Source organism: Chenopodium quinoa, unplaced genomic scaffold, assembly GCF_001683475.1.
Source record: "Chenopodium quinoa cultivar QQ74 unplaced genomic scaffold, ASM168347v1, whole genome shotgun sequence".
NCBI lineage: Eukaryota > Viridiplantae > Streptophyta > Magnoliopsida > Caryophyllales > Amaranthaceae > Chenopodium > Chenopodium quinoa.
In genome coordinates, this window is record NW_018744128.1 from 19,169 (window position 1) to 34,552 (window position 15,384).

The window sequence follows — 15,384 nt, forward strand, 5'->3', positions numbered from 1 at the left end:
TAGGGGAGAAAACAAGGAAGAGAATCCCAGAAGCCCACAAACCAGAGCCCACAGCGAGCTTCCATCCTAAAATTAATTGGCAATAGGAGGAGTAGCCCACTTGGGTTATAAATTAAAAGCCCTTTACTTTCTTTTTCAATGTGGGACAAACACTTCTCACACTTGTACCTAACAACCTCTCCTCCAGTGTGAGCCTACACACTCCCCCTTGAACAGATTCGCACCCAGAACCTACATGCCTAGCTTTAAGGCAAGGCGGCACTCATAGATGGTCCTTAACGCCATAAAACCTAACACAGACGGTGCCCTTATCAGATGATATACCAGATCAAACCTAGCTCGGATACTAGTTTGTTATAACGAATGGGGGAGAACACAAGGAAGAGAAGCCCAGAAGCCCACAAACCAGAGCCTACAGCGAGGTTCCATTCTAAAACCAATTGGCAATAGGAGGAGTAACCCGTTTGAGTTATAAACTGAAATACTAATAGTACCAAGTGGACACTTATTATTGTTATTTATGACGAGCGTAATTGATAAACCAAATTAATACTTCATACTTGTATAAATAATTAGTTGGCATCCACAAATAATAAGGATATTTAGGAGCACATGTATAGAATATATTACAAAGACGAGGATACGGTTGATAATAAATTTTACGAAAACAATATGCAACTAACTTTTACATCGATTGTCTTTAGTTATGTCGTTGCTCGTTGTATTAATGCGTAGTAACAATAATGTTAAACATTATTGGATTTGCATTGCAATTTGCATACAATAAAACAAAAAAAATTTATTGGATTTGCGTTATTACATTTTACATATTAATGAGAGTGAGGGATAACTCAAGTGGTTAGAGCTCCCCTCTCGGTTCCAAAAGATCTAAGAATCAATCCTCATCATCCGCCCTTGTGGCTTTCTAAACACTACAAAATAATAAATAAAAAAATAAAAAAAACTTTTTACATATTAGTACAAAAATGATTGGGTACGTAGAAAAAGAGGATGAAGACACTGACACGATGTAAAACATTTCTATATATGCTCGAACTACCATTGTACAATATTCAAAAGGAAGCTTTTATAATATCCCAAATTCCATAAAATTCTAAAATACTTTTCAAAGGCTTGAAAATTCTTGGTCTATAATTATTATTATGAGTACTAAAACACTATTATTTCTAGGAAGCTAAAATACTTTTGCTGAAAAAAATGGAGTTTCTTGTTATCTTCATGATATTTGTGTCCTTTTTCTTCCTTTGCTACCTTTTTCGCAACAAAAATGGCATTCCTACTAATTGGCCTATAGTAGGGATGTTGTTTGCACTACTCGTAAACGCTCATCAAGTTCACGATTGGCTAACCGAATTGTTAGAGAAATTAGATATGAATTTCCTCTTTAAAGGCCCTTGGTTAGCCAATATGAAGATGTTTATCACACTTGATCCTGCAAATGTGCACCACATTATGAGCAAGAACTTTACAAATTATCCTAAGGGAACCAAGTTTAATGAAATGTTCGACGTTTTTGGGGATGGCATCTTCAATGTTGACTCCGATTTGTGGAAGTTACATAGGAAAATGGCGCATACTTTCATTGGTGAACCTAAATTTCATCGGTTTTTGCACGATAAGGTTTGGGAGAAGGTAGAGAAAGGTCTAATCCCGGTCCTTGATCATGCGTCGAAACAAGGGTTAGTAATTGATTTGCAAGATTTGTTTTATAGATTTTCGCTTGATACTATTTGTACTCTAGTTACGGGGTGTGATTTAGGATCTTTATCTATCGATTGGCCTCATGTTCCATTTGCAAACGCGTTAGATGATGCTGAGGAGGTCATATTGTATCGACATTTCGTTCCTATGAGTGTATGGAAGTTCTTTAGGTGGCTTGGGGTAGGAAACGAAAAGAAGTACAAAAAAGCTTGGGAAATACTTGATGATTTCGTCTATAAATGCATTACTAAAAAAAGAGAGGAGAAAAAACAAGAATCAATGAAGCCTCAAGTTGGTGTCGATTTATTGACATTATACATGGATGAAAGCCAAAGTATAAATGTTACAAGTGTTAGTGACAAGTTTTTAAGAGACACTATACTAAGTTTTTTCATAGCAGGACGAGACACAACTAGTACTGCTTTATCATGGTTCTTTTATCTCCTCTCTAAGAACCCGCGAGTGGAATCCAAGATCCGAGATGAATTAAGCACAATGGAGACGATCCATGATTACCACAAGTTAATTTATGTTCATGGTGCATTATGTGAGGCCTTAAGATTGTACCCTCCTGTGGCTTTTGAACAAAAGGCCTCAGTTGAGTCGGATGTACTTCCAAGTGGCCACCAAGTTGATCCGAATATGCAAATTATATTCAACATGTACGCGATGGGAAGGATGAAGGCGATATGGGGAGATGATTGTTACGAGTTCAAGCCAGAGAGATGGATATCTGAACGAGGGAACATTCGACATGAACCATCCTACAAGTTCTTAGCCTTTAATGCCGGGCCAAGAACTTGCCTAGGTAAAAATATGTCCTTCTTCCAAATGAAGGCCGTTGTTGCTACAATAATTAAAAACTACACGTTCCAAGCAGTTGAAGGACATCAAGTTGTTCCCGATATCTCTTTGATTCTTCGTATGAAGCATGGATTCATGGTTAAGGTTTATCATTCTCCATAAGGAAAACATCTTATTAGGTGTGTGTAAGATTTCTCTTACATGTATTATTCATCTAATTGTGCTTTAGGCGTATGTTTAGATCATCATTAAGATGATTTCCCTTAAATAATTGGTGTTTGTAAGATAAGGTAAGGTAAGGTATGTTGAGTTGCTTTTATGTATGTGGCTTTGTCATTCATGTGTCTTTAAAGTCATATGCCTAGCTAGGTGTTTACGCATTTGCGTGCTAGCGATGTGGATGTATGATTGGAGAACTCTCGTTCATTTATGTATAAAATGATTTTATTAATGTTATATAATACGCTTGACACACGTAATACAAGCTAAATAATAACATAAAAAAAAAAAAATATTAAAAGTTATGGTCTAAAAAACTTTTGTTTACATCCATTCACCTTAAAAGACCAACTACATTTAAGCCAAGGATACCACGTACAACTAAGTGAACTAACACAAAAATATGATCCAATCTAAGATCTACATTAGAATAAATCAAATTACTAAGCATTTTTTTAGTTGTCTTATCAAAAATAATGAATAAAAATCAAATTACTTCTGTTTTTGTTTTACTATTATTTTCTCCTATTACTTTATCAATAGCATTTGACGTTTCTGAAGGAAATGGTGGAAATTCTATTGTAACATCACTTTTTAGTTCTTGGGATAAGGTTAAATACCTTTTGCAGGAGTTACAAAAGAAATATTTACCTCCCAATTTGGAGTAAGTTGTTTTTTTTTTTTTTTTTTTTTTTTTTTACAAAATTTTATCTCAATAAGAATATAGTAATAGGAGTAAATTGTCAAATGCAGATTAAATTTTTTTTAATATAAATATACTTTTTTGATGTTATTGGTTGAAGTTTTACTTGTATGTGTTTATTTGCGGATAATAAAAATTAAGTTTTCCTCAATACTCATAAATTCAATTAAACTACATATTTTTTTTTCCCTTAGTTTTTAGCATAGATTTCTAGAATTCAGCTTGATTCGATAATTGAACAATTCAAATAAAAATTAAGTTTTCCTCAATACTCATAAATTCAATTAAACTACATATTTTTTTTTTCCCTTAGTTTTTAGCATAGATTTCTAGAATTCAGCTTGATTCGATAATTGAACAATTCAATTAATAATGAAATTAGGTATGTAGTTTTTGGCGATACAAGATGGTCTTGTAACGAAATATATTGTGCTTAATGCGTCTCATAATGAAACACACACATTCTATCTCAAATTACTTGTATAAGGATTCTCTCATCGTCTCTATGAAGATAATTTACTAATAACATATGTTGCGCGCGCGCGCACACACACACACACATATATATATATATATATATATATATATATATATATATATATATATATATATATATATATATATATTTAAAATTATGGGAAGGTGCATCAAATTCTCGAATGAATATAAGAAATTTCACTAGGAAACCCTTTAAAACAATATCAAAGACTATCAAAACATATAATCGATAAAATATTTTTATATTATCTTAACAAATAGGATGGACTAATTAAATGTATTATTGATATTATGTTGTTGGATTAGTTTCAGGATCCAAGAGAAAGATGGAGCCGATAAATTTGAAAGACACGATTCGAGTAAACGAATAAGAATGGCAGCAAAGAAGAGTTTCGAAGAAGGAGAGGCGACATTCGAAAAAACAGCTGAATCCGCAGCCACAGTAATGGATCATGCAGTGCATAAGGCAAAGGATAAGGTGGAACACAAATTTTCTCATCATAGACATGGAAGAGAAGCTGATGATGACCTCTAAATCAATTTAATTTAATTAATTTGCTAGCTAATCTTATAAATTTGTTTTCCATGCATTATTTTACCATAACATTATGTATGTAACAACAAGCATTATTTCACATTTCTACTAATATAAATATTACTCTATTGGTGAATTAGGCTCTTCCGCAATTTATAAACAATTATAATTTTTATCATTATGCATTAATGATGTAATTACTTCTAACCTAATTTTTTTTTATAATTTCCAAATTAAATAAATCTGATCCTTTAAAGGTTTTTTTTATCCAAATATACGTTTTACTAGAGATATATAGGCCTGATTACATTACATTTGATTTTTTTTTTCTTTTTTCTTTTTTTTTTTTTGAAAACCATTACATTTGATTTTTTTAATTTCATTATATCTTACAAAAAAAAAAAAAAAAAAAAAAAATCAAAATTTGGTATCTTTTTTTGAATATTTTCTGTTATACTTGAAACTTTATCCTTCATATTTTGAAAAAGTCCTATCCTAATTTTATATCCCATATTATTTTCCTAATTTGTTATACATAATATTTAATTTTATTTTTATGTTAGTTATTATCTTTTCTAAATATTCCGAAAAAAATATCCAAATCTTTTTCAGTTTCATTAATCGAAACTCTAGGAGACTAGGAAACAGAAACCAAGATTATCTTAGCTTGGATTGTAAGTCAGGTTAAAACCTAACCTACACCTTTATAAACTAAGGTCCAAAACTAACTTTCTCTTGGAAAAATTGAACTGCTCTTCTAAATCAAATAACCCTAAATTTTCTCTCTTTGAACCACAAATTACATCACCCTTTACCTTCATGGATTGCAAACCCACAAAAAATCAATCAGATTCATCCAAAATCACTCGTTTCAAGCCGTCTTCAATTTTCTTTCCTGTGCATTGATAAAAAGTTGATCACTTTTTGATACATTCTTTAAAAGTACTCAAGAAAGAGTTAATTTTGTTAGTTCAATCAAATCATGGGTTCGAGTTCAGGGGTAGACAATGTCGATGAGCTTGAGGATGAGGGTGTTGAGACGGATTCGACAGGGCGGTATGTAAGGTTCGAGGAGGTATTGGGAGAAGGGGTGTTTAAGAAGGATTACAAGGGGTTTGATGAGTTGAAAGGAATAGAGATTACATGGAGTAAAGTTGAGTTGTCAGAGAAAATATTCGAGTCAGAAGAATGTCAGAAGAATGTGAGTGCAGAAGTTAGTCTGTTGAAGTCTTTGAAGCATGAGAACATCATGAGGTGTTACCATTCATGGGTCGATAGCGAAACGAAGACAGTAAACATAATTACTGAATTGTCTACCTCTGGAACTATGAGTCAGTATCGCAAGAAACATAATCTTGTTGATAAAAAGGCTATCAAGAATTGGGCTAGACAGATTCTGAAAGGGTTAGATTACCTGCACTGTCAGAATCCTCCTATTATTCACGGAGATCTTAGCTGTGATAACATCTTTGTGAATGGATACTCTGGCAAGGTTAGAATCGGAGATGTTGGACTTGCGGCGATGCTTCAAGAAGACACTACAGCTCGCGCTGCTAGTGGTAAGCCTGAGTTCATGGCACCAGAGCTTTTCAGAGAGGAGTATGATCACCTGGTGGATATCTATTCTTTTGGGATGTGTTTGTTGCAGATGGTCACCCGGGAATTGCCGTATACTGAGTGCAGTAACTCAGATCAGGTTCATAGGAAGGTGAGATCTGGAATCAAGCCTGCTATTCTAAGCAGAGTGACAGACCTGCAGTTAAAGCTTTTCATAGAAAAGTGTTTGGGTCCTGCATCAGAGAGACCGTCAGCAATCAACCTTCTGAATGATCCGTTTCTTGCACTGGTGACTGATTCTGGATTGTCTGCGGCATCTCGAACTCCGAGTCTGAAATCAGAATCTGTGTGTTCATCTTCTGTAACATGGGATCAAGTGCCTAGTCCACCTGATACATCATCTTATAAATCGTGTGATCACGTGGCTAGCTCACCGGTTGTTTCTCTTGTTGGCCCATTGAAGGCTGTTGTCAGTGAGAATATCGAGTGCAAGTTAGAAGGGCAGCTGATCAAGGAGATCGACTACATATCAATGGTTCTTCGGATTGGTGACAAGAGAGGTCATGCTCAAAAGATCGAGTTTGTGTTCTCTATAAAAAAGGATACAGTTCACTTGGTTGTGCAAGAGATGATGAAGGAGCTCCAGTTGTCAGTCAGAGAAGCAGTCCTTGTAACTGAGCTTATGGAAAATCTGGTTAGGAAACTTGTAAACCCGGAGGCAGAATCTTCATCATCAGAAAATAATGTCAGCCAACCCAACGAGCCTGCAAAACCGCCTAGTGACACGAACCAGGACGCCCAATTACTTGCATCCAAGAAACTAAGTGAACATGATCGTGCTGGCAAATCACGGCTAGCTAATTCAACTGGTCAAGACAAGCAAGTTACAGGTAGCAGAGAAGGCAACAAAAAAGAGGTAGCCAAAACAAGTTCGAGATCGTTGAAGAAGCTGTTATTCTTTTGTGGGAACAAATTTTAGATTTAGATTGAATTTCCAGTGTAGTAGCAGTTCTTGTTAGTTGCAACACAAGTTATGTACACTACACCAATTACGTAATATGATCCACTTTTAATTAAAACCTGTTATGACTATCATATATATATATATATTTTTTTTTTTTTTTTTTTTTTTTGAGGTATCTATCATGATATTCAATTTTAATCAAAGCCTGTTATGACTATCATTAAATTATTGAAAAGTAATCAATTTGTACCAATACTGCTGAACAGTAAATTACTAATTAGCCATAGTCATCTTGCCTTATATCAATTGCCAACCAATTATGCAGATAAGCAATTTTAACAGAGGATATATTATCTGTAAAATCATTCAAAAAATTAAGCAAAAAGTACAAACTCGATTAAGCAGTAAGCTAAATATTTTTCAAATATTAACAGCAATTCCTGCTTCTATCAATTTCAGCACACTAAACAACCACCTTAACCTTTCAGAAACAAAATCCAATGGTTCCTACGTCCTAGAGAGTTTAAGACATTCACTTTGACATCTTCGAAGACAAACATCATTCCAGTTTGGAACATGATGCTGATTGACACAAACAGTTCGTGCACAAGCATCAGTGCATGCATCGAGTTCTGAGACTCCGCAGACAGTGACACAAGTATCAGGGATTGGATCCTTAGAGAAAGCACCAACCTTCTTCAACATACGTTTTGAGGTGCAAACCCTTTCACAAACGAATATGTCATCTGAGCTCTTTTCCCGGCCCCTTGCACTCTTAATCCTCTGCTCCTCATCCCGCCTTCTCTTAATTCTCCAGGCTTGCCCTGCAACAACAGCTGGAATAGCAGCACCCAAAAGGGACCACCAAACTTCCACCATGGTATTGCGATAATTGAGCTTTTTCTTCTTTTATACCTCAACTCTTGCACTAGGCTTTAAGCTGCATTTCACAAAAGAAAAACATTAGCAACAAATAACCAACCAAGTTCATAAGTTGATCATAATGGTAATTCAAGAGAAATCTTCATAGATCATGCACAAAAAAAGTTGGACCAGAAAACATGCATACAGTAGGGCATCATCATTACTTCAAGATGTAAGATATTAGAGCAGTAGGGCACAAAATAAGTTGAACCAAAAACAGAGTCTTTGAAAGAACAGTAGTATGACACAATTGCTTGACAAGTATCTTTGTAGTGCTTGCAAAAAAAATCAAACTGAATAAATTATGGCTTTACATATCACGAATATTCTTCTTTTGACAATAAACCATTCGCCTATATCTATTGATAATTTGACAGTCCAAACAATTTTCTCCAAAACTGGCTGTAGGTAGATTGTACAAAAGCTACCTATACAATAACTCCAATACTCCCTCAACTCCTCAAGGCAATCAAGTAAATCAGTATAGACAAATTTAATACATCAGGATTAAGAATAAAGTTTAAGATGAATGAACAAGTAACAGCAAATCCAGCATGAATCATTAACCTATCAATATCAATTCTTGAAACAAAAATAATAAGATCCAACAAAAAACCAATCAAGTGTGGATGTGTTATGCTACATGTAGCAAATTTCCCAGAAATTATAATCACACAGCAATGCCATTTCAGCCATTTGGGCATACTACTCACCAACTGCACCATATTATGGCTTTGAGAGGTCCAATATGACTTAAACCCATAGCCACTAACATCAATAAACACACTCTGCACTTATCTATATGACAATAAGCAACATTAATAATAGCTATCACAAGAACTCAATCTCAAGTTTTACCCAGTAATCCAGTAGACCATTATAGAACCTGTGCAACCATGACATAAACATAATTTACCCCAACATCCCCAAAGTGCCTTGCGCTTGTTGAGACAAAATTTCTAATCACACCCTTGACTGAAAAGTCATTTATAACATGCTATACTATAATTAAAAAGCAGAGTATATTGAATTGTAGATAGCTACTTTAGTTCAAACTAACCCTACACTGAAAATTGCCCACAGGCTAGTTTGACTTTAAAATAATAAATACTTTAGAAGAGATATCAGTGAAGTTTTGAACATCAGTCATTCAGTGGTCACATGCCAATTCTACAGTTCCCCTTAATAATAACAAAAGCACAAACATTTTACCAGAAAATGCCAACTGCAACCCAAATGTATAATTATATTCAACAACCTTCTCACAACATTTGCACAAGAACACATTTTAAGAGCTTGACTGATCTCATGTTCGGCCACAAAATTACATACTGAATATATCATTCAGGATCCTATATCACTAAATCAATACATTTATTCAACAAATATTTCCTGTAATAGGCTAGAGAGTAGTGATCAGTCAGTAATATCCAAGATTCCTCAAGCCATAATAAAATATCAGCTAATCACTCAAACAATTCACCTAAATTTAAACCCAACATTTACCCTAAAGCCGCAAACAACTAAACTAAATTTGGGGTACGGGATATAGTTATCCCTAAATCAACAATTCCCAGCATCTGAGACTCTGCCCCCATTTTTTATTTGCTAAGGAAATCATTCCCACATTGGAGTCATCACTTAATTCACTGCCAAAAGAACATTTCCTTATACAAAGGCCAAGGGAATCCGTCACCTTATCCAATTTTATTCAAAACCATACAACGGTTTCAGTAATATCCTATGCATAAACTACAGTCTGATACCATAAATTCAGCACAATAAGATATCACAATGTCCTCGGTAAAATTTGACGGCATCTTCATAAGACCTTTGGCTAAAGTTTCTCAGTGATCACAGACCATGAACTTTATATTATACGGAGTAATTAAAGTTAATCAATTCTAAATTTAAATTAGTAGACGAAGAAAAATTAAGTTACCATCGCAATTCGCAAATATGATAAACATTATTTACCAAAAATTTTCAACAACAAAAAACTACGAAAGTAACTAACAGAGGCAAATTTATTCGATATAACTTCAAAAATCAAGGTTATATCAATGGCATTAAACTCAACTATGCTTGTAAAATCAAATGCACTGTTCTATCTTCAAATTGAAAGTGATGCCCAGCACCATTATCATACAATAAAACACTGCAATTTCGAAGAATTACCCAAATTGAGGAAACCTAATTACACAAACACCAAACAACCTTCTTCTCCTCAGAAAAAATACCCAAATTTACAACAATTAAATTACAATTCAGAAATTCATAGCATAGAATTTAAACCCTAGAAATTGACAAACAGCGTAGTATTTCAGCTTTAATTGGAAGAGGATAAGAGGATAGAAAAGAGAGATATACCAGGGCAAGAACAAAATGATGGTGTTAGCGGCGGAGGAGGAAATATCGCCGGAATTGATAGCAGACGGCGGCGGCGGAGAAGGCCGATAAGAGGGCGGGGGTGGAGGAGGAGAGAGAGTGAGGGAGTGTTGTTAGTGGAAATGGAAGCGGCGTTTGAATTTTTGCGTCATTATAAAAGATCCCGAGTTATATACCGCATTTTGCTAAATGAAGGTAGAGGAGTTAATTTTACAAATATACACCTTAACAAATCTTACGTGATTAATTCACATTTGACTATAGCTTAGCACTTATGGTGACGAATCAAACTCAAATACCTCGTCTTAAAATAACTTGATTAACTTTGAAATGTATCAAAATTAGGAAACTTTGGGATGAAAAAAAATTGATTGACGAACCAACTTAAACTCAAACTCGAAATCAGGTGTTTGAATCAAGTCATGTTTTATTATTCCGATTTTATTGTCGATATGGTTATTGTGATCAGATATGTGTCCATTCAGATTTGGTTGGATTGGTTTGAATCAAGTCAAAATTAGACGAAGACATCAAGAAAATTTTAATTTCAGACTTCAGTATGTGTATCTAGGGTCGGGTAATTAAGCTTGCGTTAATTTTACAAGTCTACAACTAAATCGAGCTAAAAGCTAATTATTGAGTTTGAAATCATAATTTATCGTATCTTGTTATTGTAGGGGCCCTAGGGGGTAGGCAAAGTGCTAGAGCCTAGAACATTTTAAACTTTGCCTTCTATGGCATTCAATTCAGGCTAGCAAATTTGCTAAGCACTTGGACTAGAAGAGGTATTTGTAAAGGAGACTGCATAGAATCAATCCTACATGCTTCGTATATATCATGCATGAGATGCATCCTAGATTGGAAATTTTCCATTTTTTTTTTTTTTTTAATTTATTTACTTTGGCCTAAAGGCCTAAAGAGTAACAAAGCCTATTATATGGATATATGCCTCAACTCAAGTGTACATTGAGCCTATAGTACAACGTACCAGGGTAATAGGGTTACTTTTATACCTTAAGTTAGAAGAGATTTCTTATAAAATAGCTAGACTTCCTAGGATTATTAATTCAATATCCTTGTTTAGTTCAACTTATTTTTACTTATTTCAGAAAAAATAAGTTCAGATCAGATCAGAAAAAATAAGTTCAGATCAGAACATCGTTTTATGTGCGGTTTTTTATCGCTAAATATTCTTAATTTCGTAATGAAAAAAATTGTGAAAATTACATATTAATAAACTACACATTATTACGAATTTAACAAGATCTCACTTGATATATTTTTTTCTTATAGATTATCGTACATTTAAGGTCAAAGTTTGGTCAAATCAGACAATCAGATCAGATCAGATGAGATCAGACCAGACCAGACCAGTAAAAATAAGGTGAACCAAACAAGGTCAAATCTACATACACCAGCTTAATTTACGAGTTTGTAAGAGGTAAAAGCCAACAAAATTTCATGGATGACAGAATTTGAAATTAAAATAACATACTAGTAAAGACAAACAATGATCACGCTCATGTGCTATTTATCTATCTCCTCTCCTTCTATATTAAACAAAAAGATTTGGAAATTCTGATAAGCTTCAATTCTGACATAGAAATTGGATGAACAGGGTGTACATACTAACATACATAACAATTAACATACACACTACTACAAGTACAAACGAAATGCAGAAGCAGGAATACTACTACAAGTACAAACGACGTTTACAAGGAGGGAGCGGAGCACCACACAGGCCAGGATTACCCGAAAATGCAGAAGCCAGAAAGCTTGTGTTGTGGGGAGGTATTCTTCCACTCAATTGATTATTTGAGACGTCAAGAACTTGCAATTTCTCCAAATTCAACACCTTCTTCGGAATACTTCCTGAAATGTTATTACCAGACATCTCTAACACTTCTAGTTCTATCAGCTTCCCTAACGATTTTGGAATGGTTCCTCCAAGTGGGTTATTAGACAGTTTCATGGATTGTATGTAAGCAATTGTCGGCTTCTTACCTATGTCTTCATCAAGGGGACCTGTGAACATATTGCTAGACACGTCGAGGTAGGAGTATGTGACTTTTCTATTAAAAATGTCTCTTAAAGAGCCAGAGAAGTTGTTTGAGTGAAGATCAAGGTTCTTGAGGGAATAACTACTTGTGAGATACTTTGGAATTGTGGAGTAAAATCTGTTATTGGATAAGTTAAGGGACTAGAAAATATATATTCCCTATCCATGATGGCAACTTCCCTGTGATTTCATTACTCGATAAATCGAGGTGAACGATGGATCCAGAGGAAGACATTGATTGTGGCAACTCCCCTTTGATCCCTGCCCCAGCTAAATTAATATTTTTCAACTCGTAATAATGAAACAACCAATCTGGTATGTTCTTTAACCCCAGTGGATTATACGATAAATCGAGGTTGCTGTCTGAGTTAAAAAATGTTGTGTTAGCAAGCTGAGGAGGTAGAGGGCCAACGAGATGATTGTTAGACAGTTGCAAAGAATTGAGTCTGAGATTGTCAAAACTTGGAGGTATACGACCAAAAAACCGGTTATTAGAGAGCAAGATATCATACAATGCAGTTAGATAGCCAATAGTTGGTGGCAACTTTCCTGTGATCTTATTGTTCTCTAACACTATTCTTTGAATCTTGGTGAGATTGCCTATGGAATAAGGTAACATACCGGTCAATTTATTGTTACCGAAATTTAAAACCTCCAATGAAAAAAGGTTAAATATGGAAGAAGGAATAGGTCCGGTGAGTCTATTATGGTCAAGGTATAGGTTTCGCAATTGGGAGAGTTTACCTACAGATCTTAGTATGACTCCAGTAATTTTGTTATGGTCAAGATGTAATTCCTGCAGCTGAGAGAGTTTAACTACAGAACTCGGTATGGTTCCAATGAGTTTGTTATAGTTGAGAAATAATGCTTGTAATTTTGAGAGGTTATTACCTATGGAATCTGATATGTTTCCGGTTATATGATTGTATGATAAATCTATGTAGGTAAGGTTTTTAAGTGTAGTAATACCGAGTGGGATCGAGCCAGAGAGATTATTTCTTGTAAGATAAATCTTTTCAAGCGAAATCAGATTAGAAATCGAAGATGGTATTGAACCTGTAAACTGGTTTCCCTCCAATTCCAAAGTCAAGAGTGACTTCAAGGAGCGAAAGAGAGAGTTGGGTATGGCACCTGAGAGGCTATTGTTGCCTAGGCTGAGGTATTGTAGCTTATGAAGGTTACCAAGTGAAGAAGGGATTGAACCATTTAGTTGGTTATTGGTTAGCCCAAGACCAACTAAATGTGACAACTTCCCTAGTTCGGGAGGGATAGGACCACTTAACCCTACTTGGTCTTTAAAGCCAAGGTATTGAAGATAGGTAAGATTGCCGAGGAAAGGGGAGAGTGTACCTTCTACGCCGAAGTTGCGATCAACACCACCTTCATCGCGAAAGCTAAATAGGTAGACTTGGACTACCCTTCCATTCGCTGGATCACAGCTCACACCTTGCCACTCTACACAACAATCGGTGTTAGGAACCCAAGTATCTAGTTTACGAAAAGGTGGGAAATCATAATTGACCCCACGTTTGAAATGAAGCAATGCCTCTTCATCTATGGGATCACAGGATTCTACTACTCTTAGAGGACATGATATGCTGTTAATAACAAATATTATGAAGAAAATGTGATTAACTATGACTGTAACAGAGTTTTTCTTAAGGTTTTCCATTATTGGAGATTATTCAGTGATGCTTACTTGCTTACAATGATAAGGAAGCAGGCTTGCATCTCTTTATATAGCTACTTAGATTACGGGCTAATTAAGACTTCATCCGTCCCTCGATGATCTCATCATCTGCCAAATTTTATGAGAATTAAGAAATAAGAGTAGAAACTAGAAAGTACATAATGTACATTGAAACGAGTGAAGTGTACCAGAATTGTGTGTTGTTCACAACTAGTAAGTACTCCCTTCGTATTTTATTACTAGCTCCACTTTTCTTTTATGGCCGTATTTTATTACTTGCTCCATTTTTTTTTTTGAAACTTTTAATAATATTTTACTATTTTCCTCTCCACAAGTGGTCCCATCATATCATATTTTAATATTTTTCATATTCTCTCTCTTCCTAACTTATACTCACTTTTACTTTTTTAGATTTTTTTATTCTTCAACCAACCTTATTTCTATCATATTTTTTTTACTTTTTACTATTTATCCTAAAACTCCGTGCAAAGAAAAATGGAGCAAATAATAACGTGCGGAGGGAGTATATGAAATAAGAATAAAGTATATATGCATAGGTGGGTACAAATATTTATTTAGAGGAAATATAAAACTATTTTAGGTAATTGAACGAATAAAAACAAAAGATGTTGAGGATAACTTGGTCTTTTCAGAGTGTTTAAAAATTGAAAAATAAATACTCCCTCCGTTTTTTTTTTTTTTTGCATCACTTGCAAATATACGAAGTTTTAGGAGAGTGAAATTGATATAGTATAATAATGTGGATGGACGAATAATTTATTATATAGTAAAGTATTGTTTTTTTTAAAAAGGTAAGATAAATGAGCCTACTAAACCAGCACCTCTCACAGGTTTAGCCAGTCTAGCTCTGCAGGTCAGGGGCGCTTGAGAATAGAGGGGGAGGTAAGGGAACCCCCCTACTCCCAAGCATTTTGTAGTTAGTGGGGCTCGAACTTGTGACCTCAAAGTCACAAGGTGGTGAGTTCCGCACCAACTCCACCAAACTTTGCTTGGTTTATAGTAAAGTAATGTGGGGATCATGAAAATGAAAGTATGTGTGAGAGAGTAGTGGGGACTATGAGAGAGAAAAATGATAAATTAATTTGAGTGGGGTTTAAAGTAGGTGAGAAAAATAATAAAATATACTCGTTCCGTTTTTTTAAATACATCAGTTTGACTTTTGCATTATTCACATGTCATGTTTGACTTATTTTTATTGCTATTATAAAATAAATAAATATTGTTATTATATAATACATCATTTGATTCGTCACAATGTCTACTTTCATAATATAATTTTGTTACAAATTTTAATAAT

General features: G+C 34.6%; 4 protein-coding genes across 4 annotated transcripts; 2 read left to right on the top strand and 2 right to left on the bottom strand.

The window, feature by feature from the left end:
- Positions 1-1,029: 1,029 nt before the first annotated feature.
- Positions 1,030-2,982, top strand: LOC110692653 (alkane hydroxylase MAH1-like). Its single transcript, XM_021869682.1, has one exon. The coding sequence runs from the start codon at positions 1,219-1,221 to the stop codon at positions 2,686-2,688; it is 1,470 nt and encodes a 489-aa protein (XP_021725374.1). The 5' UTR covers positions 1,030-1,218; the 3' UTR covers positions 2,689-2,982.
- Positions 2,983-5,049: 2,067 nt separating this feature from the next.
- LOC110692875 (probable serine/threonine-protein kinase WNK11) lies at positions 5,050-7,112 on the top strand. The gene has a single exon (XM_021869957.1). The coding sequence runs from the start codon at positions 5,464-5,466 to the stop codon at positions 7,015-7,017; it is 1,554 nt and encodes a 517-aa protein (XP_021725649.1). The 5' UTR covers positions 5,050-5,463; the 3' UTR covers positions 7,018-7,112.
- Positions 7,113-7,330: 218 nt separating this feature from the next.
- LOC110692654 (uncharacterized protein At5g64816) lies at positions 7,331-10,501 on the bottom strand. The gene is made up of 2 exons (XM_021869683.1): positions 10,297-10,501; positions 7,331-7,942 (listed from the first exon to the last, which is right to left on the bottom strand). Exon 2 carries the CDS (start codon positions 7,879-7,881, stop codon positions 7,510-7,512), a length of 372 nt encoding a protein of 123 aa, XP_021725375.1. The 5' UTR covers positions 7,882-7,942; positions 10,297-10,501; the 3' UTR covers positions 7,331-7,509.
- A 2,008-nt stretch (positions 10,502-12,509) lies between these two features.
- Positions 12,510-14,048, bottom strand: LOC110692835 (probable leucine-rich repeat receptor-like protein kinase At1g35710). The gene has a single exon (XM_021869919.1). It carries the CDS (start codon positions 14,046-14,048, stop codon positions 12,510-12,512), a length of 1,539 nt encoding a protein of 512 aa, XP_021725611.1.
- Positions 14,049-15,384: the final 1,336 nt, after the last annotated feature.